The sequence below is a fragment of the Danaus plexippus genome, chromosome 15, assembly GCF_018135715.1.
Source record: "Danaus plexippus chromosome 15, MEX_DaPlex, whole genome shotgun sequence".
NCBI classification, from domain to species: Eukaryota; Metazoa; Arthropoda; class Insecta; order Lepidoptera; family Nymphalidae; genus Danaus; species Danaus plexippus.
The window spans coordinates 8,325,355-8,348,979 of NC_083547.1; the positions used below are offsets into that span (position 1 = coordinate 8,325,355).

General features: G+C 29.8%; 1 protein-coding gene across 4 annotated transcripts; it reads left to right on the top strand.

The window, feature by feature from the left end:
- Nucleotides 1-221: 221 nt before the first annotated feature.
- On the top strand, nt 222-18,730 carry LOC116766270 (glycine receptor subunit alpha-4). Of its 4 annotated transcripts, none has more exons than XM_061522828.1 (12): nt 222-375; nt 1,699-1,803; nt 9,590-9,666; nt 10,531-10,630; nt 11,584-11,738; nt 12,146-12,178; nt 13,082-13,237; nt 13,398-13,538; nt 13,638-13,867; nt 14,077-14,217; nt 14,671-14,853; nt 16,064-18,730. In XM_061522828.1, exons 2-12 carry the CDS (start codon nt 1,760-1,762, stop codon nt 16,211-16,213), a joined length of 1,410 nt encoding a protein of 469 aa, XP_061378812.1. In that variant the 5' UTR covers nt 222-375; nt 1,699-1,759; the 3' UTR covers nt 16,214-18,730. The 4 variants fall into 4 exon arrangements, with proteins under 4 accessions (XP_061378812.1, XP_061378814.1, XP_032511966.2 ...); XM_061522830.1 differs by having other exon boundaries at nt 11,584-11,654; XM_032656075.2 differs by lacking the exon at nt 12,146-12,178.
- Nucleotides 18,731-23,625: the final 4,895 nt, after the last annotated feature.

A 23,625-nucleotide genomic window follows, 5' to 3' on the forward strand; every position in this document is an offset into this window, starting at 1 on the left:
GAAGTACATGATCCTCATCTCTTATCAAAGCAATTGTGTCATGAAACTAGTAGACGGTTTTCAAACCGTTAAAACAATAGTTAAGGCGGTGTGACCTTTACATTTATGTCATAAATATATTAAAAGAGCCTTACAGCGTGTAAAGTTAAAGCAGTTGAACTAAAAAAAGAAAAATATATTCCTTATTGAATGTTATCAAATGGTTTAGAACTGCTGGCAAGGAGGTTGGTGGGTGTCTACAGAGTAACACGCAAACCGAGCTCGCCAACCAGTTTTCAGTTAAAACTACCGCGGGAACCGTTCTGGCCGCTTAACTGATACATTAGGCCAGTAAGTGTTAGTGTTGTGACACAGGTTTACAGACATGATTTGATGGTTTGTTGTTTATCTTATTTTTTGTTGTTTTTAAACTTTTTATAAAACACTAAATAGTTAAAGCGCCTCATACATGTTTATTGATAGTAAAAATGTTAGTTTGAGAATGTACTCGCCCATTTAGTTTGATACAACTTGGTTTGATATTTTTTTCCTTGATAAATTTTTATTATTACTTTTTTATTACTACATATTATTCATAAATATAAATGACTGGCCTATCCAAGTATAAACATTTTTTTTTAAAGACAGATACGCAGTCAATGAAATTAAACTAAAGAAAGCCTCATTCACTGCAGAGAGTAATCGAAATGCACGTCAAAAAATATTTTTAAAATATTTTTTTACTCTAGTTTTCAATAGAAAAATTCTAGACCAACTTATTTCTATATAAACAAACGTGCTGATCCAAGTAAATAACATGTTTGTGGTTTCAATCGGCACAAGCATAAATTGCTCGCACGAGGAATGAATTGTTGTTTAAATGTCTTTCCTGACTTCCTTACGCGTGGGTCGCAATTGTCACTTTGTGTTTATCTATTCTCAAAGGATAGGGAAGTTAACCGTCTCAAGGTAAACTGAATTAATTGACATGAAAATAATTCTCTTTACGTAAGTGAAGAATTAATTACAAATACTTTAATTTACTTAATTACTTAACAATCAAACAATTACTTAATTACTTAACAATCAAGTGTAAGGAATAATATTATTAACAAAATATATATGTTTAAATCAATTTTGGTGCGATCTTTATTTTAATATTATATTTGTAAGTAACGGCAATTCCAAACTGTGACATCAGATACGGACACTCAACGATGGCCCTTGGGATGAATCTTATTACTAGTTAGGGGTTTATAGAAGAAAATTTTTGTTTTGCAGTTCGATATGACTTATTATATATACTTGATTTTTTACAGTGTATTTTTTCATTGTATATATGAAGTTTGAAAAAAAATACACTTAACTTAGTATAAAACATTATAAAGGCAACTCTCATTAGGAGTAAATGATAACGAAACCCGTAAAATGTACTGTAACATGGTTAAAAAATTGTCAAGGCTTTTGAATAATTTAAACGGCAATCGATTTGATACTGTAAGTGAACGTCCTAGTAAACGTGTTGCTGCAACTGATATATCGATTGTCGAGACGACAAACTAAGGGATATTTCGGTGATAAAAATACAAAAATAAAAACTTTGTGCCATTAATATCTACTTACAATTTTAAAATTATACTTATACAATAATTTTTGATTATAATTTATAAGAAAAATCGCTGAAAACAATTAACGGATACGATAATAAATTTGTTTCAGACAATTCATCGCTATTGTAATGACCCGCTACAATTCGTTTCATAGTTTGCCTCCGTAGAAAATGGTTCCTCGCATCTGGCGTGCTACATTTTTCTTCTTAATATGGTAAGTCACATACAATAGAATATTGTGAGTGTCATTAACAAGGTTAATTAGTTGTTTAGTAAATTTATGACTATAGACATAACTACAGATTTCATATTTATCTTATCTGCAAAGAAACGCCATAGACAATGTAGAGTCGAATTTCAGAGGAGGATCGTATTTTAATTTTTTCACTTCGATCTAATCTTCACCAGCTGTTTATTGAAGATAGAAATTGAAGTTTTTATACTGAAATAAAAAAGATAAAAGAAGAAAAGTTCGATAATAAATACAAACAATACTGAGGGAAAAAGTAATTTTTCGAAGCGTTCATGAATAAATAGCAGTTGACTGATCTCAAATTGATTGCAGAATTACTTTAAATTTTATTTAGATGATTTACTTTAAGACTTGTTATGTTGTTAGCATGTAAGCAATGTTAGCTTTTCTCATATTCAGTCTGAACAGACGAAATTTGCTTTATATTAAAATCCTTAACAACTTTGTAGGAGTTTCTTTTGACTTATTGATTAGTTGATGGTTTTGGGTGCCATTAGAAATTAGATTTTGATAATAATACTACACAGTTAATCTTTAAATGGCAGCTTTTTATCATCGATAAGTGATTACTTTTCATATACTACTAGAAAAGGATATTTGCATAGTTACCGATTTGCAAACGAATACAAGTACCAGTTTTCCTTTTATAGGAACGTCTTGAACCGTGTTGCAGATTTGATGAAGTCTGAGAGAATTAGTAATCTAGTTACTATATACATATACATTAACATTGTACGATTTATTAACAGGTAAACAAACAATTGTCTTCGAAAACCGAGTATCATATTAAAATAATACATTTCGCTTAACTAAACGTTAAATTACTCAGAACATAGCTTTTCAAAAATGTAAAGTTGACTTTTCCCTCATTCAAATTGCTTCGTTTGGACTCAAAAGATAATAACAAAAATATTTTCAAGAGCTAGTTAAAGAAAGGGTATAAATGCTTTATCACGCCTCTTGGATTTTATTTTTGCCCATTAAATTTTCCTATTACTGACTCCTTGTTTTCATTTCAGTAAGTGATTTTTATATCCCTAAAACCATTAGAGGTATTTTCTTCATGATGTTTCATTCAAAAATTTATATGATTGTATTATTTCTACTCAAAGTCAACTAACAAAAAATAATTAATTAAGGATCCATTTTCAATAATATTCCATAAAAATAAATTTTATAACTAAATTAAAATTATAACGTTGAGAAGATAGAATTAGGAATATGAAAATAATTTTAAAGAAATATTGTATATCCTCGTATATATCCTAGTTGAACAATAATAAGAAGCCTAATTTATATGTTAAAATTTGTACTTCTTTTTATTATATAAAGATTGTTGTAAGCAACAGTCCGTACATATTGTTTTTTTAATCAATCTAACAGCAGTATCTTCAATGTCAGGGTAGCTAGAAGGCCAACTTTAAGGTAGATACTAATCAGCCATCATCTATTAACCCACTCGCTTCCATTATAGCTGAAATAAGATGGACGGTCCGATAAATTGTCTTTCGCCTTGAACTACGCAATTTGTGTATAGTGGCGTAGTAGAAACATATTTTGTTATTAGAAATTAGATGTTCTTTATGGTTATCTCTGTATCAAACTTCTTGGAACAGATGTCAGTATCAAAATGATAAATATTTCATAAAAATATTGCACGCTTTATATATAATATACATATAATATATATGTACATATAAACATATATACGTTTTAAGCTAGCCTAAGACTAATGTGTTATGGAAAGGTTAAGGTGAGCGAAAACCAATGTATCACTGTGATTAGAGATAAGAACTTAACACCTGTGAGGTCACGGAGTAGATAACAAGGATTCCGTTAATTTACTCTAAAGTAGAAAAGACAATTTACATTGTAGAATGTCACGCAATAGCAATTTAAATAAGCTTAGTTTCATTAACAACATATAACTAAAATAAAATGTTTCTTACATATTTTTTTTTGCTGTTTTAGTCTTCTCAATGGCTATAAAATGCTAGCCAGGATTTGCCACTCACATAAAAAATCCTCAAAATTTTGTTTTTAAAAGAATTAAGTTGCACTGTTCTACATTGACTTTTGCGGTGATTAAAATTCATTTGATTTTTGCCTTCTTGCTTTTTTCACTGGCTTTATACTTACTCCCAACGACCACATATACCTACATGTTTTTTTTACATTATGCTTCATGTTTTTCCATTTTCATCCATTAACTGCATCAAAATCAACATGTAGTGGCGATAATATTCTTATTGCAACCAATATTTTCCCAACAAAACTTCCATAAGTTTTCATCAACTCAATTATTCAATGAATTCCTCCACTTCTTTTCTATTCTTATATCAAAATACTACATAAAAATTACAATTATTTGAAGATTTAACGCAATTAACATTTTTTTCTTTGACGAACAATAAAATACCTAAAGTAAGTAACTGTTAATGCTTATGACATGAAATTGATCTACATAAAATATATTAATTTAAAAACTAAAAATCTGAACGCTAAATAATAGATTTTTAAAAGATAGATATGAAATTAAAAGGAAGTACTGCTATTGAATAAATTCAACCGAAAAAAATTAAATACATGTATATAGGAAATTTGGTTGAAAACGTAAAATCTCGTTATTCAATCGACAAAAGTATTTTTAAGGTGGTAGTGCCCAGTTGTGGTCAAGATACTATAGCTCGAACATGGGTTCGACTGGGGAAGTACCACCCTCTCACAGAAGATCGGCGTGAAGTAACCTTTAAATGCTGCGTTTTGTACAATGAGTGTGAGAGCTGGTTGCCCTTTCCCTCTCTTGTCTACCCTTCTTGTCTTGTTTCCTTTTTCCCTCCTTTTCCCACCTTTTCCCACCTTTTCCTCCCCCTCTTCCCCCATCAAGGGTGGCAATACATTCGCAAAACTATATTGCGGATGTTCATGAGCGACGGTACTACCTCCATCAGGTAGGCCGTCTGCTCGGTTGCCCTCTTTAGCATTAAATAAAAACAGATACAAAATGTTTTGCTTATTTTCTATTTGACTTCAAAAATTTTACATGGTTATATCGTGTCCTAAAGCCAAGAAATACATCTATTAGAATATGTCTTCTATAGGCAAAAAAATATTCTTCATATAGGCTACATGGCTTTTGGTAATAAGTTTAATTTTGTAAGACATTATTTCAAATATTACAGTTCACTATTATAAGATAAGCAGTAACAATTTCGTTTTCAATTGTAATACATTAAATGTTTAAGTAAACCTCAAATATTTAATTTAAGTAACAGCTGACATCCATTTCATTGCCGCTGTAACAATTCTAAACTATTTGGGGGCTTTTAACTTGAACAGATTTGAGAGCAAAACTTTGACTGTCGTTTATGAATTTATTAGGGGTAATTGCGAGGAGAACACTTCTTACAGCCCACAGATAAAAAGCCTATGGTTTTACTAATAACTATTCTTAATCTTCAATTTAAATAGCGTACTTCGTCATGAAACGCCAATCAAAAGATTATTGTTCTACTGTGACTATGGATATACGAAGAGGAAGCCTTTGTTGTCTGAAATATTCATAGATATGACTTAAGTTAATGAACTGTTACCCTTGGATGACACAGAAACAGAATCACGCAATTGTAGATATAAATTATATGATGTACAAAATTTCGAGGTAAAGTATTTGGTGTCCTAATAAACAAAAAAAAATACGACAAAAAGACATACACAAAAAAGGACATTTCTATCTCTTTTTATTAAGTACTTCAACTACGTACTAAAATTTTGAAATATGGGACTAAAATAGAAATTTACTTCTCTAGAGTATTAAATAACAAAAAAAAAGGTGGAGTGGGTATAAATAAACTATGTTTCAGATTTCTGCAATTAGGTTTTTAAATATTGAATAAATCAATTTTCTCCAATTGGTAGGATTTGTATGCTTGGCGACATGACACCGAATTAGAGGAATTGTGAGTATTCAAATCATTCATTCATATCATAAATCCAATTTTTTGTCTCACTGGATTTCTAGATAAAACTAACTGCTGTTCCGAACCCATGATGAACCGAAAACATCTTTTGTAAATTAGAAAAGCGTTGTTATGATATATCAACAATTTTAATATTTGCTATTAAATGCTATTGAATTGAGATAAGTTTATAATATTAAATCAATTTCTAATGCTACTGTTATATATGGGTATAATGAAGGCTTCCTTCCATGCAGTGATTTATAAAACCTTAATGTGAACGGTAATTTAGTGAATTCAGCACATTAACTAAAAGACGGGTAGAATATGATTTCTTCATAACCAAAAATAGTTCGCTTGGTCTGTTTAAAGATCCTATGAATTGTAGAGTTTTTTGTAGAAAATGTATTTCATAAATCAGATCATTACTTCGGGTTTTGGGAAATAAAACGTGAGTAAAAGCTGAGCAAATTCTTGAACATGCTCATGCTTAATAATATTACATTCGGGGTATTTAACTTTTCTTAGTGATTTCTGAAATAAACAAAAGTGCTTGAAAACACCTTTGAAACGTTTTAAATAAACCATTCGTCGGGAGTAATACGAAAAATATTAATTTCATTTAAACCATTTTTCGTCTTCATTCTTAACTTGAAAACTCGTCAAAATTTCTTGAAATCTTATATAACTTCTATTTCTTAAAAGAAAAAAATTATAAATATATTATTTGTATCAATGATTCGCAAAATAGTGAGTGAAATAAAATTTTCTTATAATTTATTTATTCCAAGGTTATATCTACACCGTTGTAGTCAAAAGAAAAAAAATTGCTTAGCAATAGGCAGAATCTTCAGATTTCTTAGTATAGGTTTTGAAGCAATAGTTCTAGACTAGGATATTATCACCTTAAGCGTAAAAAGTTTTAAGGAACTGGAACTTTTTGTCTTATTATAAAACTTAAATCATTATTTCATCAAAATTTTCCAGCCAACTTCTAGGTACGAGTATTTTAAGCCCAAGTAGCTCTTTAAATTATTTAAAATGAGCTCATTTACAGACGTCGAAGAAAAATTTTTTAATATGGGCATTAAATTTCACTACCCTATAACTTAAACGCCGATAATTATTCAAATGATGATGAAGCCAAAATGCTTTTTATGATTTATGTCATAAAAGCTTTAATTAATAATAATAAAAAATGTAGACCAGTTACTAGTTAAATTCCAAAGAAATAAATAATTTACAAAGCATAATTTTATGAAGAGTAAAAATTTGATTATGCTAATCAAGAATTTAACTACGCAAACATAAGTATGAAAACGACAGTTTGCCAACTATTTGTAGCAAAGCAATTTAGCTAAAAAAGCTCCGATTTTATTACAAGTAAATGAAAATGCTCTATAGCACTGATGTTTTTTAGTATCAAAATTAACAGTCTTATAATATTGTTAGCTCTGGACTGATTAAATTAAAGTACTATTTGATATCCTACGATAATCGTTCTACTTTAACTGTATCGATTTTAAAGTATTTTTTACTTTATGTACAGAAAAATAATTAGAAAAAGTGAATTTGTTTTGAAACAACATTACAAAGCGATGCAAGCGACCAAAAAGCCATGCAATGGGAACAAAAGCATAAAACATATTCTAAATTTAGCTATTGCGTGCATGTTATATAGCAAATCGATGACGCTACCTTGGCCTGGAAAGTTTTTACGTCATTTGTGATATGCAATGTTAAATAAATAATGAACTAGTTCTTAAGGAATTAGGACAACACTCTGTTTCGACAAAAGATTCGCTTTGTTGAGAAAGTTATGTTACCCCGTTCCGTTCCATGCCGTGATCAGTTTCATTTGAAAGAATTTATGTTTTATTTCATGTTAAAACTAATAGTTTGATATCAAATTTAATTTACAATTCTTTGATCATAATGTATCTGATTTTAACAAAGTTTTTTATTTTCTATTCCTTGACGTCTATTCTATGAAAGAAAGATTAAAACAGTTTTTTTAAAAGCGTGTGGATACAAATAATTGACTTTAAAATATATTATGTTTCATTATATATATTATATATAAATTGTAGGGAAGCACATATATAGAATAAATATTATTTTTATGATTTATGACTCCCCACTGGCTTAAATTTATGAAATTTATTATACGGCAATTGGAACTTCACAGCGTTACGTCTCAATAACAGGCAAATTACACGCTAAAAGTAATGCTGTTTCTAGGGTGTATACCTTGTATTCAAGTTCGCTTTAATATAATACCCACTAATTATTTTTTATCAATAACATAAAGTTTTGTATAGATTATTTATATATATATTTTTAAATGTAATCAGTCTGTCAATTTAAGCTATATACGAATACACTCATGACGACTTTTAAAAAGAAAGATCCGAAAAACATTCTTACCAAAATTTTATGGAATCCAAAAACATAGAAAACCTACGAAAAAAAAAAGTAATAATTGTACACACTAAAATAATTAAGAATATATATTTTTTTTGTGTTTTGATATCTCGGTTGCTGTTTTAACAAATTCGAAACTTAATTCCACGTAAATGTTCAAATATGGTTTACAATAACTACTTATTTCAATTATATTCTATCCTAGAAACCAATATATGTAATGTTTAATTAAAAGGGTGTAAATTCCGACAGTGGTTGTATGGTTTGGAAAAAGACATATTCAAATTCCGACTCTTTAAGTATATAAAAACTGAAAAGTATACTCTTGTTTGTCGCGTTCAAAATGAGTAATTATGTACAAAAAATAATAATACAATTTTCCTGAATTACTCAAATGTTCATGTATTAACAAGCAAGTTGGCGAGTTATCAAATTTGTTGCCCTCGCACCGCGTGCCGGCTTGTTAGAACAAATATGTTTCTTAAGTTTTATATTTTTTTCTCTGCAATCGACAGTTTTATTGTGAAAATGGAATATAATAACTTGCCGCAATTAAAGATATTAATATTTTTTTTAATCTATCTGTCTGAGAAAGTATATATTATGAGGAAATATTTTATTATTTGTTTCGAAGGGTCGTTTTGGTGCGTCGTGTCATATAATAATTAAGTCCACCATATCAGGTAAGGAACCCTTAGTTATCAATGGTGACAACGGTTTAGATGCCTTTAAGAAAGGCAATTTTGTTTAGGTAACATCTCCTGTAGATTCGCTAAGTAGTTTTTTATAGATCTGTTCTTAGCATTTAAATAGAAAATGTTGAGGTGTATATATAAATCAATAAATTATATTAAATGAAAATTCATTAACACGAAGAATTTGAACTTACGACTCTAGGGATATCGCGAACCGACGCTTAAGTTTTCATTCTACATTATTTATTTTAATTTCAGTTGAAACGTTTTCTATGTATTATATAGTCTATATATATAGTCTATAAGAGTCATTGTTTTTCATCACACGATAATTTGATTGTAAATTCATTAAATTTTAAATATTTACTGATGTACTATCGCGTCATTTATTATTACACACTCCCGACGTTTCGGTTACTTTGCAGCAACCGTGATCACGGGCAGACGAGATGGAAATGTCTGTCTGTTGGTGTTATTATTTGTCTTCTAGCGCCAATTCGCTCTAGACGTCTGCAGAATGCGCTCACTGTGTCAGTATGTAGTATAAAATAGAATACTCGCGAAAGTCTTAGCTATCCTTTTCATTTTTCTTTCAGAGACATTATGTAGGCTTGAAAAAAAAATTGTTTTTCTTCTTACTATAATTACAAATTATTCGTTCATTTCCAGGTTATGTAATGACGTCACGTCTAAGAGGAATCACACGTTGAAACCAAGGGTCGTGTTGCCAGAGAATTATGTTAAAGGTAATTTGACTTACATGTTTCCTCAGTTACTATTAGCAATTATATAGTATTTTATAGCAATATAAAATCCCAGAGGATATTTGTGCGTCGGAGTCCAGACCGGACATATTTTTATATTCGCGAACTTTAAAGCACGTTGTGCTAATAGAGCTCACGGTTCCTTGGGAAACCAACATGCCATCTAAGAGGACACGATTTCATACTTAACATCGTCTGCAATTATCTATATGGCAAAAATGGTCACTTTTCTTAATGTTGACCAAAATCCAAAGCTGTGAATATATATACATATATTTCCCCATTTCAGCCTTTATCCGGTGCTATGCTCCTTAAATGGGTATCTCATACCACATCCCGCCTTTGTATGGAGGCAAAACTAACTAACTAACTAACTTGTAATAACATTCAAAACCTTCATGCATTTCAATGACATGTCGAAACCAGTGATTTTCAGTGGTGTGTAGTTTTAATGAACAGATAATGTTCTGTAGTGACAAAGACCGCAATTAATGTTCCGGCTGCAATTGAAACCCTCCCAAATTACATGTGCAAAAATAAAATTCAAATAAAATTTCTTTGTTATCAAATTAAAATTTGTGTCCAAACTCTAGATATTGCTAATGTTGAGGACATAATTGTCTACATTATTATTAGAGAGTTTTAGATAGGAGAGGAGGAAGTATTATTTATAAGACCCTGGCATTTTAATTATTTAATATAAACATACATAAGCGTTAATATATATTTTAATCACTCAAAACAGTTATGCTGAAGTTAGTTATTAATCACATTTTGTTTCATGAATGTTATTGATTAACATAATAATCTGTTTTTAGCATTTCATAAACTTTGTTATTCTTTTAGAGATGCGACCTCCTTCTCGCAAAGGGGATCCCGTCGTTGTCGAATTCAGTATCTACGTGGTTGACGTTAATTCCATAAACGTTGAGGACATGGACTTCAGGTATATACATACGTTCCTATTATAACTAGTTCCCACTGATAAAACTAGTGAATCAATGTTGGATAATAGAAGAATATGTGGATGGAGTTTTATACGATATGAAATAAATATGTCAGTGAAGACATAAAACAAAATATATAAGGATAAAATTTAGTTACAAGCCGTAGCTGTTATAAAAATAATGGAATGATTAATAAGAAGCGAGAAAGAGCAAAATTTGTAAAACGATGTTTATAAGACGTGGACTTAGTTTTAGCTCTGACTGAAACTTACATTAAGATAACTAACTAAGCTACCACATAGAAGCTTGGGTTATTATTTCCAACATAAATAATCTATTTGAAGTAGCATTTGTCAGAAGTTTTTTTCAATATATGACATTGCCTGAGTCCAAAATTTTCCCTGGTCATACAGAAAACCAAAACTCGTTTCTTCTTAACTTTTTCTTAACAAAATCCGAGACATCAACACGACAAAATGTTTGTCTACACTTACGGATGTTTGAATATATAATGTACAAATATATATGTATTTTTACGCTAAGACGGTGTTTACATTCCATAGTAAATAGCAAATAAAAAATATGACATCTTGTAGTCACTAAAAATCTATCACTAATTACTAAAAATAAAATTCGAAGTTACATCATAAAATCTACTCAATGTAGTAAGTGTGTGTGTAGTTTTGGGGTTAAGGGTTAATTGAGCATTACTATTTGTATTCTCTAAACATTTGATACCAAAGTACCCCTTTATTATTAGGTACTAGCGGTAAATATATTTCATGTTAGCATTATAATTCTAATAATTTTATAGTTCAGTCTTCATATTCCTAGCAGAGTAAAATATTTTTAGAATCTATACATTGATTCTGAAAAGATACAACTAACTAGAAATAGTGAATATTTGCTTTAAGAAAACACGATGTCAATTGAATTTTTATTTTAATTTCAGAGTGGATATGTTTATACGACAAACTTGGATCGAAAGCAGACTACAGTTACCAGAGGACATTTTTGAGGAAGGTGACGATCATGTTACTCTGCCTCCAGAATTCTTCAACAATCTTTGGCATCCAGACCCTTACTTCCTAAACTCCAAAGTAACGGGTACATATTGTTAGATAAAAATTATATCCTATAATTGAATATCTCGAAGATCAATCGGCAAAGGAAAATTAATGACGAATTTCCCCGTATACTTACTGACACAACGGAAAGTATGCCTAAAAGAATTATTAAATTTTAATAAGCATTTTCATCAAGATGAAAACAAAATTGAGTACAGCCACAGCAGGTTCAAGTTATAATTAGTTTAAACAAAATTTTTAATAATTTCTTACTTACCCTATATTCTACTTCATTATTTTGTGATGTTTATCATAGAATAGTACTATAATACTTTTGTTAGTTTTTATAGAAATTATTTTATTGGTTTATTTAAAAAGTTTATTTAGCGTTGTTCAACTAAGCTGAGATTGGATATAAATATTACATTGTAAACATTTTTATTTTAGGAGGAGCTTGCCATTTTTGTCACGAAACTGCTGGTAGGATATTGCTCCGTAGTCATCATAATGTCAAATTTTTATAAAGCACCGCAACAACAAATATTTTTTATATTTTCACATATATATATAATTTTAAATGCATAAAATACTATTAAAAGTTATATACTTTCAATTTCTTTGTCTATACTGAAAAAAAAATATCATAAATAGACACATTTATAACAATACTTGTAACACTCAGCTTGGATGAACAATATATAAAGTATAAAATATTTAATCCTCACAATAAAGCACTTAATAATGTGTCGTAAGTTTAAGATAGATAGCTTGAACTCACTCCAATGGCAAAACTTTTAATTTTCAACTTTAATTTCAAATTTATATTATTACTTTATAGTATAAATTATAATGATGCAAATAAAACCTTATCATTCTTAATCTACTAGTGGTTCACGAAGCTTCGCGTCGCAATTTAATTTGGTAATTTAAAAAGGTACATTCTCACTTAAATGACAACTCAACACTAGCAATGCCTATGGTAAAGTAATTGCTTCGAATTAAAATTATTTTTAAATCACTAAGATTTTCAGTCCGTTATTTTAATTGCTTTTGCTTATTTCAACTTCCTGTAAAAACAATAAATTATTTCAAAATATGGGACTGTATCCAAAAATATTATATAAACTACGTTCAATAAATTAGGAAAAAGATTCCAAGTTTAAAAAAAAAAACCTTTGAATTGACAAGTATAGGGACTTAACGATATTTGTCATTAAAATAAGGATTATAATAATGTAAAAAAACAATAAGATCCATATATAATAAATCGTGAAATTGAATCAACACGTATTTCGTACAATTATATTTGCACAAGCAAATGCAATAAAGCAATATCACCAATACCAGCCGAATTGTTCACAAAAGTTTTAATTGATTTTCCAGAGATAGCCGAATTGACTCATAAATTTTCGTCAGTGACCTTATACCGAAACCAGACAGTGAGGTATGCGGCCCGAATGCACGCTATCATTGCTTGCCAGATGGAATTTCAGCTTTATCCGATGGACATACAATCCTGTCCTATTTACATAGAAAGTTGTGAGTTTTACGGTAGTAATTTAAAAAATCCAAAAACTAAAATATAGAATCTTAGACTAAAAGTATCCGTAATAAATTGTTTAATTTACTTATTTGAAAAAATACGGTTACTTTTATTTCAAAAACTTATGAAACTATAAAAAATATGCCACATTTCCAGTTTCCTATAGCAATCAAAAAGTGAGATTCCGCTGGAGTGTGGCAGGTGTGACTATCAATCCAGAACTCAAGTTATTACAATATCATATCGGTGAACCGCTGCGTCTGGAAGAAACTAACGGTTACATGATCGATAAGGACGGTACGCACTATATAACAATATTCCATGAATGCTCAAAACATGAGAACTTAAGTTCTTATAAGAGTATAAGCCTACATTACAAACACTAATTATTTTCAGGTAACTACTCCAGACTTGTGGTTTACTTTAGATTTGAACGTCAAATTGGTCATCATTTAATTCAAACCTTTGCACCTTCCTCCCTTGTCGTGATGTTGTCCTGGTTTAGCTTTTGGTTGGATCTAGACGCAATACCCGGTCGAGTTACATTGTTAGTTACTTGCATGTTGACGCTTGTTACAATGTTTACTGGATTGAGAGCCGACATACCGCCAGTGGCGTATGTAAAGGTAATTGCTATTATAGTTTTCTTTTAATTTCGATTAGAAATGAAAAAAAAAACCTATTTAAAATTTCAATATGACCTATCCAAATGAAAGAAGTTGATTTAAATGAATAAAACTCGCGAAAATCTTAGATCTCATTATGAAAGAAGTTTATATTGTAAAATTTTAGTTTTAAGATACTTTGAAAAATAAAATTCAAGTGTTTTTTCCAGGCATTGGATCTTTGGATGGCGGGCTGTATGATGTTCGTCTTCGCTGCTTTAGGGGAGTTCGTGGTTGTAAAAGTGTTAGACAAACAATATCAAATGAACAAAACAAAAGCTCAAGAATCGATGCCTAGAATAATTCCTGTGGTAATTTTTTCATTCATATACTAGCTTATGACTTTAACGTTTTTCTGGCATAATAAAAATTTATACCTAACATTATTGAAGAAGTGAATGATCCAGTCTAATTTATAGCCCACTGATATTTAATGTATAGATATAAATGACAATGTGTTTGTAAATGGCATCATACAATTTCATTTACTTTGTATAAAAATATGGCATCAGAACTCCGGAGGCTAAAAATGAAATTAACAATTCAAAACAATATTCTAAATGGTGACTTGGTAAATACATACATAAATTTTTCTCGGGTTCAGAATAATTCTGAATAATTTTCATCGCAAAAACATTCCAACTTTTGACTTGTTGTAATATCCCTCCAAAGTAAATAGTACAACAGAAATTAATGATTACGCCCTAAATAGAAACATGAATTAAAGTGCTCGAAGTTTCTTTGCTGATTTAAAATCCTTATAGCGCCTTAATGGTGAAAAGGGATCTTGTGGCACTGTCGCTGCGTGGGAGGGAAGCGGAGTTCGATGTAGGAAAGTGGACCTAACCTCTCCGACATCACCTCCCGCAACTACCCCGGCTGCACACCAAGTACCAGGAGCAACTGCTCATCTGGTGGGAGTTGAGAGGCGCCAAAGTATATTACAGGTATATATTGGCGTATACATACGCTTATAACATTACACCGATATTTTAATATCAGTCAGATAATTGAAAAATTACATAACAAGTGACTATCATACGGAATTTTAATTTATAATCTTTTATAATGGTTTTAATCAAAATAAAACAAAAAAATCCACTTTACTTTTCTTGGTAAGACTACAAATAGAGTAAATAGCGTTTTGTCCTTTGAATCCATACAAAAAATACCAGCCTCGAATCTAAGAGAATTGTTGTTTACATTATTTTTAAGAAAATTTTAATTAAATTTTGTCCTAAAACATAATTATAAATTATTTATAATATCTTTTTCAAAAATGGTTCATTTAAAAATTTGTACTCCAAGAGTTTAAGTTGACTATATTAACTTCTATAATAACCATACATTATTTAAAGCGATTATATAAGAAAAATATATTTTAGTAGCTAATTGAAAGCAAACAAAATTTTATTTAAGTACACCTTTAAAGGAAAAAAACGCTCATATTGTTAGTCGTGACATATTATTGTTTTTTTAAATAGTACTTATAAATCATCAAAATCCTATTTTTACATTCGCTCATTGGTTCTTAAAAATTTACTTATAATGAAAGATATAACATAGAAATTTGATGTATCAGTTTTAAATAATACTTCTGACCTTTATATATTTTTCACATCGTTCGTATTTAATTTTGTAGTGTTTATTTATGGGTATACCATTATAATATATTCTAATAAGTTAAAGTACGAGGGTGCGTATAAACAAGCTGACTCGCAAACACGTACTTTTTATACCAAATTCAGTGCATCTTTTGCGTCGTCAAGGAACTTAGAGATTTAGAGATTTATTAAAGTTTATCTTAAAAACACTGATATTAAATAGACAACAGATTTTCATATCACTCTTTTCTTTCATAATCACAGGTATTTCTAGCCATACAGATCTGTTAAGTGATAATTTAATGTTAAGTGATAATTTATAAACGTTACATTAAATAATTAAATTTCTTTCTATATTTTCCTGTGCACTATAAAGAAAAATGTCAACTATTCATCCCTTGTACGCTTTTAAACATAAACTCCGTTAATTAAATTTTATGCTTCACGATCACTATTCTTATCATCTTTTAATCTTTTCTTAATAAAAAAAAAGTAATTAACCATCCAAAACAAACAAATATATATTTAATGTATAAATAATTTCGTTCACTAGGTGGCGTGGCTAGACGCGGACACCGGCCAAGAAAGAGTTTTATGGCGAGAAATTGACAAGCTTTCGCGGGTTGTATTCCCGGCATTATTTTTATTATTTGTTACAATGTACTGGCCAGTACTGTTATTGAAAACTAAGGCATCTTTGTAGGATACTGCTTCTTCTAGTGTGTCTTAAAATACTCGTTCGCTTCAAGAAAAATGTAAGATGAAAATGGATAACGAAAAATCTACAAACGAAACGCATAAGTTAACAAATGTGAACAGAATATAAAGTCGCTAAATAAGTAGAATAGGAAATGAATGTATTGTATATAAAATGTAGGGAAGTTAAGAAAGTTCAATTTAGTAAGGTTAGTCCAGAATCTTCTTTTTCTAAACGCTTCAATGTTGAAAAATCAAGGTTTAGTGTTTGGAAAATTTTGTTTATATTATTCACTGCTTAAATATCAGCCCAGTTACAAAAGATATTTCAGGTTACAAAAACTTCTGTCAAACAAACCTTTACTTTACATCTGTAGGTATAAATGTATGTAGGTATGTATGTATAAATGTATCAGCAAGTAATGTATCTAGAGTTTAAACTTGTTTTAAATAGTTACTAAATTGTTTTCTTCTAGTTCTCAAAGTTACAATTCGGGGTACATTTGATTACATAACCAGATGTTGACTTTGTACACTCAGCACGAGCTTGGTAAACAAAAATCGATACTGAAGATAGACTACGACATATGTTGAGAGTAAAGTCATACCAGTGGAATGAAATGTATAGGAAATTGAATTTATTAAAAAATATACCTATATATATTCTCAGAACTATATAAAATAAACAATATTACTAACATGACCATCTGACATATGAAATGACAACCTTAACTTGAGCTCATATAACCCAGAGAAATGGGTATGTTAAGAATGGTGACTTTAAGTAATATAAACGTTATGTCGTGGTTATTCTGTTATCTTCAATTTTATTCGCTCGGCATTTTTGGTAAATCTAAGCTACTACTACTCACTAAGCTCCGTATTTTTAAATAAAAATTTTAGATTATTTTTCAAACAACCCCAAAAGTTGAACATTTGTCTTGAATATGGTATAACACACAGGTGGCTGGATACTTTTGACATTTTATATCTACTGGCGATCCCAAGGTGTCTAGCGAAATTTTGGCACAGTTGTGATACTTCTTGTCTAAGTAATATTTTCATCTATTTTGATTGGACTGTACAAATATTTTGTTTTAGAAATAAAATATTTTTTTATGAAATTTTCATTATCACAGAATTGTTGACAAATTAAATTATGTGTAGAGTAAAAATGTTTTCTTACAATATTTAAGACATAGTACAAATTTATTTCTAGTTTTGCGTCATACTTATATCTTTTTTAGTTAGAATCAAAATCATATATTTCGTTATGTGGTAAAAATATATGAATTAAGAATAAATAGATATAATTTTTATTTATAAAAAGCTTTAAATAGATTTTAGATATTTATTATTGATTAATTTTATGTAAATAAATATATAGGTGCTTTCAAACTAAATCATTAATATAGTTCGCCTTTTATATATAATGCCAATATATTTATTAATTATATTAGAAGTAAAAATATATGTATATCGATATAGGCGTATAATTACGACGCATTCAAGGAATATTATAAAATACGAAGTATAATAAAAATGTCCTTAATATTTTATTTATAAATCGTAATTGAAAAAAGGGACTGACGAAATAAGTATTAAAGTACAGCCTGTAGGAGTCTAGTGGTCCAAATATTATTTCAAGGACACGTAATCACGTCGGTCAGAGCAGCTCACGTAAAAATATCATTTGTATTGTATCTCATATTTTATGATACTTGAAAGAAAGGATGATAGCTCTTATGCTATCTCGATACCACCAGATAAATCGAACACAACAGTTAATAAACATTTTCTTATAAATTACTTATCAGGAGCCTACCGGCTCAGATACTTTTTTCATTTATTACCAATTACCTGATAACATAATAAATTGTCTGAGTTGATAGTTCTATTTTTTAAATTTGTGTCTAATATTATAAAAATTTATTATAACATAAGAAAATTTATTTCAACAATAATAAACGTGTTTCTACTTCGGCCTTTTTTAAATGTTATAACATTTTAATTCTTATTTCAACGAAGTAACATAATTTTTTTTTTAATATTTTATTAACTTTAATTGTAATGATGGTTTATTAGTTTACTTAATATTTTTCAAATGTAGTTTTGAAATTTCGATCATTACAATTCTAATTTTTTTTATAAAAGACCGTTGTTATTAAGAAATTTCTTTAAATTCATTGTATTTAAATATGATTTTCATACATTGGGATATTGAATAATAATTGAGAATCTTACTGTATATTAAGGAAATCATTTTACTATTTACATACCTATGCTGTATAATATTTATTCTGATAATGTTTTCTTTTTTCGTGTGCCGAACTGTTGTCGCTGGTTACCTTATGTTGCTGGTTGTGAAGAAAAAAACGTTAAACATTCTGAATAAACGATAGTACAAAATATTGAAATAAAAATAGTTATATTAATTTGGAAAAAAAATTAACCGATATTTTTTCACGTTTTTCAGTGACTGTACTATTTGCTTTTACAATAAAAATATAAAAATAGATCAAAAGTTTTAATTACTTCGTATTGTAGATTAATTTTTAGTTGTTGTTGTTTAATTCTTTCTAAAAAAATTCTTTATGATCCCATAGTTATCATACATTTGACAATATCGAAACAGTGTTAGAATATTTAGAATAGTAATAATAAAAATATTTTTAAAAATGCTTTTATAAGGTACACGTTGTTGTATGATGAAATATTTTACGATAACGAAATTTTTGACAATAGACAGCTTTATTACATGAATTAACGTCTACATTGTAGTGAAAATTAATATTAGAATTATAACTCTGTTTTATTAAAAAAATATATATTTTATAAATTATTATATATTATGAAAATTGTTGTTGAATCTTGAATATCACTATTTTTTAAAAGCAAATGGATAGTACTTGACTAGATTACACCTTATTAGAAGATGATATGAAGTCTAGTTCTGAAGTCACTAAAATGTAAGTAAAAAAACAAAAACGCTCTTTATTTTATGCTTGTGCACTAAGCTGACTATATTGGTTTCAAAGCTTGGTCGCTGATAAGTATTTTCATTCCACGGACTCAAAAGCTTTATGGAAACAAAAAATTAAGTTATCGCCATATTTATGCCCCTCTTAACGAATCTCCTAAAGGTAAGGTTCGAGGACACCTGTATATCTAACTATTAAAAGCAGTTGGTGTATTTCAAAGTAACATCCAAGTTCAAAATTTAAAGATGAGGCGAATTGTTTTTTTGTGATGATCAATTTTCTCAGGCGTCTCTCTATTGGAAAGTCTCTCCTTTAAACTCTTTTTTATGGCGGCTCTCCCAAGAGCTCTTTCAATATCGCCTGACAATTGTGTTATCATGTGCATAACTATAGACGAACTATAATATGAAATCGTTAATGGACTGAAAAAGGAAATTAAAAAATAATGATCTCTACATATGCATAGGCAGTGAAATCAATTCTCAGAATTTACTTATTAGAAATGAGGATCTCTATCATTCAGAAACCGCAGTCAAATAACTTAGGTGGTAAGCTATTATTATTTTTAACAAATGACTTTTGGGCCAAACGGCCAAACAGACTAAGATTTAAATAAAATATCTTTCAAGCAAATACCATTTAATTAAAAAATATATAAGCGATCATCCATCCATTGTAATTTAAAGAAATATTTATTTTGTGTAATTTTAAAATATTCTTTAATAATCAAATTAAAAGAAAAAAAAACATATATAACTTTTTCTCCTTTAAATAAACTATCTAGAAAGATATTCGTATGATGGAGTGTTTAATTCCATAAAATTAATATTAAATCATTTTAATTTTTGGCACTTATTTTGTAAGTATTAAAATTAACATAATTAATAATTCTAAAAACTTTACTATTTCTTTTATTAGAGGTTTGCTCTGCTCTAATATATGCATAAGGTTGTGCATATAGGGTGAAGGACAAAAAGTCATTCAAATTATGGAGCTCCCCTCACAATCCTGTAGACTTAACTCAAGGACAGCTAGACTTAAACTTTAAACAAAGGTTTCTGCTTCTTGTATTTCCTTATTCAACTGATGAGTCAACAATCGTGCTAACTGTGCCATGGTCACATTACAATGACTTCACGGTCCACGCACCCAGTCACCAGCTTTATCTACTAAAGGTTATTTTATTGAAACGATAAAATAAATGATGATTTGCTAAACATGAGAAATTTTGATTTGTTTGAATAGAAGTCGGAACCTTAATAGCAGTTTGCATCGTACTCAGATTTGTTTTTGGTGTCGGGTTGGAAAATCCTCATGGAGCCCCTCCGCCCTTAGGGAAGCGCGAAGGGGACTGTCAAACTCTTACTAACTAAAAGCCAACCCGTGTGTCAGAGGGGCGGGTATCGCCAAAACATTCGTCGCTACCCCCAACAGGTATAAACCCACCATCTGCGGGAGGGGAGAAAGAAAGCAGCATCTCTCTCTCTATCTACCACCTCCTTTGCGAGCATCACAGCCTCGCAAAAGGCGGCGACCGCACAGCACCCTGACTAGCTCCCTACTATGGCACACACAACAGTGCCTCTTGAATGGTACTCTAGGGCAAAATGTTGAAAGCATTGGCGATGTCGAGTGACATCGCCAAGACTAATTAACCCCGGATGACTGATGCGTCCGTGAGGACCTTCACGCGCATGATCGCATCCACATCTTATACACCTCGTCCAGCAACATTATTGGCCTATACGCAGATGGCGAGCCAACTCAACTCTACCCGGGTCACTTCGGGCACGTGATGCTCAATTTCATCTTCCGCCCCGGACAAATTGCGAGGTGGAACCATAACCGGTGGTGTGTTCTCCGGTCTCGATAGAAACAACGCACAACCCACTTCCTCCAGCAGCTGTGGTTGGAGACTTTGGGACAATGAGGGAGCCCATCGACGCAACTCGCCCTGTACCTGTACTGTATAAGGTAGGGGCGAACCTACGCCGTTGGAATTAGAATGTCTAACTAGTTGTTGCAACGCACCTTAAAACTTCTAAATTAGGACTCAGGCGGAAATTTTCCTCAATAATTGAATGTAGACTAAAATAATTAATTCTACAAAAAATTTTGTGGCGTCCAAAAATTAAATTATAGGTTAGCAATTTTAGCCCTACACTCAACTATTATCAGATCATGGCATGAATTAAAAAAATTATACTAGACCACGCTTAAATTGGATAATTTTGTTAAAAAAACTGCAACTTGCTTAATTAAATTAAAAAAAAATATCACTACACTAAGTAGCCAAAATTATGTGATCGTGATAATTCACTGAAAAAACTAGCAATGAGATCTTACTTAATTTTTTATACCCTTTTATTTGATAATAGACATTACCTTTAAATTGCTATGTTAATTCAATGTTAATAAGTTAACGTTTAAAATGTCGATATATTATATATGGTCGATAATATTACCACGGTTATGATAAATCGACTAACTAAACAACAGTACGCTAGCGGTTCTGCTCTCGTTTGAAGTTTGTATTATTTAGCTATATATTTTAAAATTAGCCTATCATCTTCACTTCTGAACTGAAACACCCTCCTTCCAGAGTGTGCGAAGTGTGCTGGTCCTGAGCAGCCCGCAACTAACCACTGCCCTCCGAATTTATCAAATTAATGATCCATCATGTTATATCTAACCTTACGATTATCTGAATTTAATTCCCACTGTAAAAGTTTCCTTTCCATACATTATCATATAATCTATAAACATGACATTAGTAAATTCTCCATTTTTTAGTTTATAATTTATTATTACAGTGGTATGAGTATTTATTTTCATATAAAATTTTTATAAAAGTCTTAGAACAGACAGACTTACTAATTTTAAATTTTTATTATGCGATTTGTTATATATAAGTTACCTGACATAAATATTTAAAACATGAACGTTGCAATTAATTAGCCTCAATCGCGTGTTGTCGACACCTTTCTGCCATGCATAGTTAGGGAATTTTGAACGTAATGAATAAATAAATCGAACTCCTAAATCTTAAAATCTAAAGTATGTCAGTGTGTGCGCATTCTACCACAATGTCTCGCATGTCCATTTTTTAGTTCTGCATTAAAAATAGTTTTTAAAGAGTATTTAATCTTAATAGTGTTATTATAGTTATTGAAGATAGATGCTGGTAATATAATTTTATAATAATTTTATTTTAATATCTTGTATACATAATGACTATTTTTTTCCTTCATCCTGAGTTTCGTGTATAATTGAGGCAATGGACAAAGTAAGCTATCTATTCTGTTAAACCTAAATCCCTATTCTTATGACCACCGCAAAAGTTATGTGAACAAATGTTATAAGACGTATAGCGACATCTTTAACCATCTGATGGTTCTTCAACAGTGTTTAATGTTACGTATAAAACAGTCTAAGTAAGATGAACAGCCACTATAGCGTGATTTCTTTTATTGCAAAAAGTAATATTAAAAGCTAAATGTACTTAACTCAAAGCATCTCCCAAAGTGAATTTAAAAATTATTTTAATATTATAAGAAATGTTTGTTGTTATCGTCGTTTTAGTAGCTGAAATAATCAAATTTTATCCTGATTACGTTTTATTATAGTATAATATATTTTAAAAAAATGGAATTAAATAAATGTCCTGGTTAACAAGTATGACAAGATAAAATAAATATGACACATTATTCACTATTTTATATGTAAAATAACACACAACACAATGTTAAGGTTACTTGATATAATTTACTACGTATGTATGCATTGACATTTAAAAGACTCAAGTTCCGGTAACGAAGGCAAAGTTATTTCTGTACCTTTTCCCCAACTGGGACCAATTCTTGCAATCTTTAATGTATATGTTAGGTAAACCCAGTTGGTAAGTAATTGATAGAATATGGTAAGGCCAAAAACATTTTAATTACTTTGGCTTGTACCTTTAATTTTTTCTTGCTATTTAATAAGAGGATAACTATTATGAAATAAAATTTCTTTCTTAAATTGTATTTTCTCGACTGTACTCTTGTTGTTACTTCAATAAATGTAAGAGGTGGAAATTCTTCAGTTCTTTTGTACTTATTCGATCATTTAATTACGATCAGTCTCAAGCTTAATACTACCTGGAAAAAATTCAATTAAATTCGTTTATTTCTTCTAGACAGACGAACAGACAAGAATTTTTTTCACATTGTTTTAGAAGCAATATGTGGTAAAACATGTTTGATTTATTTATGTGTACCTTCGGACAAAATCTGCTTACAAATAAAGTGGAATCTGAAAAATTGTTACTTTATAATAATAATAATAATAAGATCACTTACTAAAATTAATTCTTACTGACTATCGGAATCGCCGTCAAATTTGTAGTACCGAAGTTGATAACGCACATGCCAAAAGAATTTTGCAAAAACTTTAGTTA

Excerpts from the sequence above, each read along its gene's own strand:
- LOC116766270 (XM_061522828.1), top strand. The coding sequence starts at position 1,760 with ATGGTTCCTCGCATCTGGCGTGCTACATTTTTCTTCTTAATATG. Across the intron at positions 9,667-10,530 it reads GCCAGAGAATTATGTTAAAG|AGATGCGACCTCCTTCTCGC; the intron begins GTAATTTGACTT and ends TTATTCTTTTAG. Across the intron at positions 10,631-11,583 it reads GTTGAGGACATGGACTTCAG|AGTGGATATGTTTATACGAC; the intron begins GTATATACATAC and ends TTTTAATTTCAG.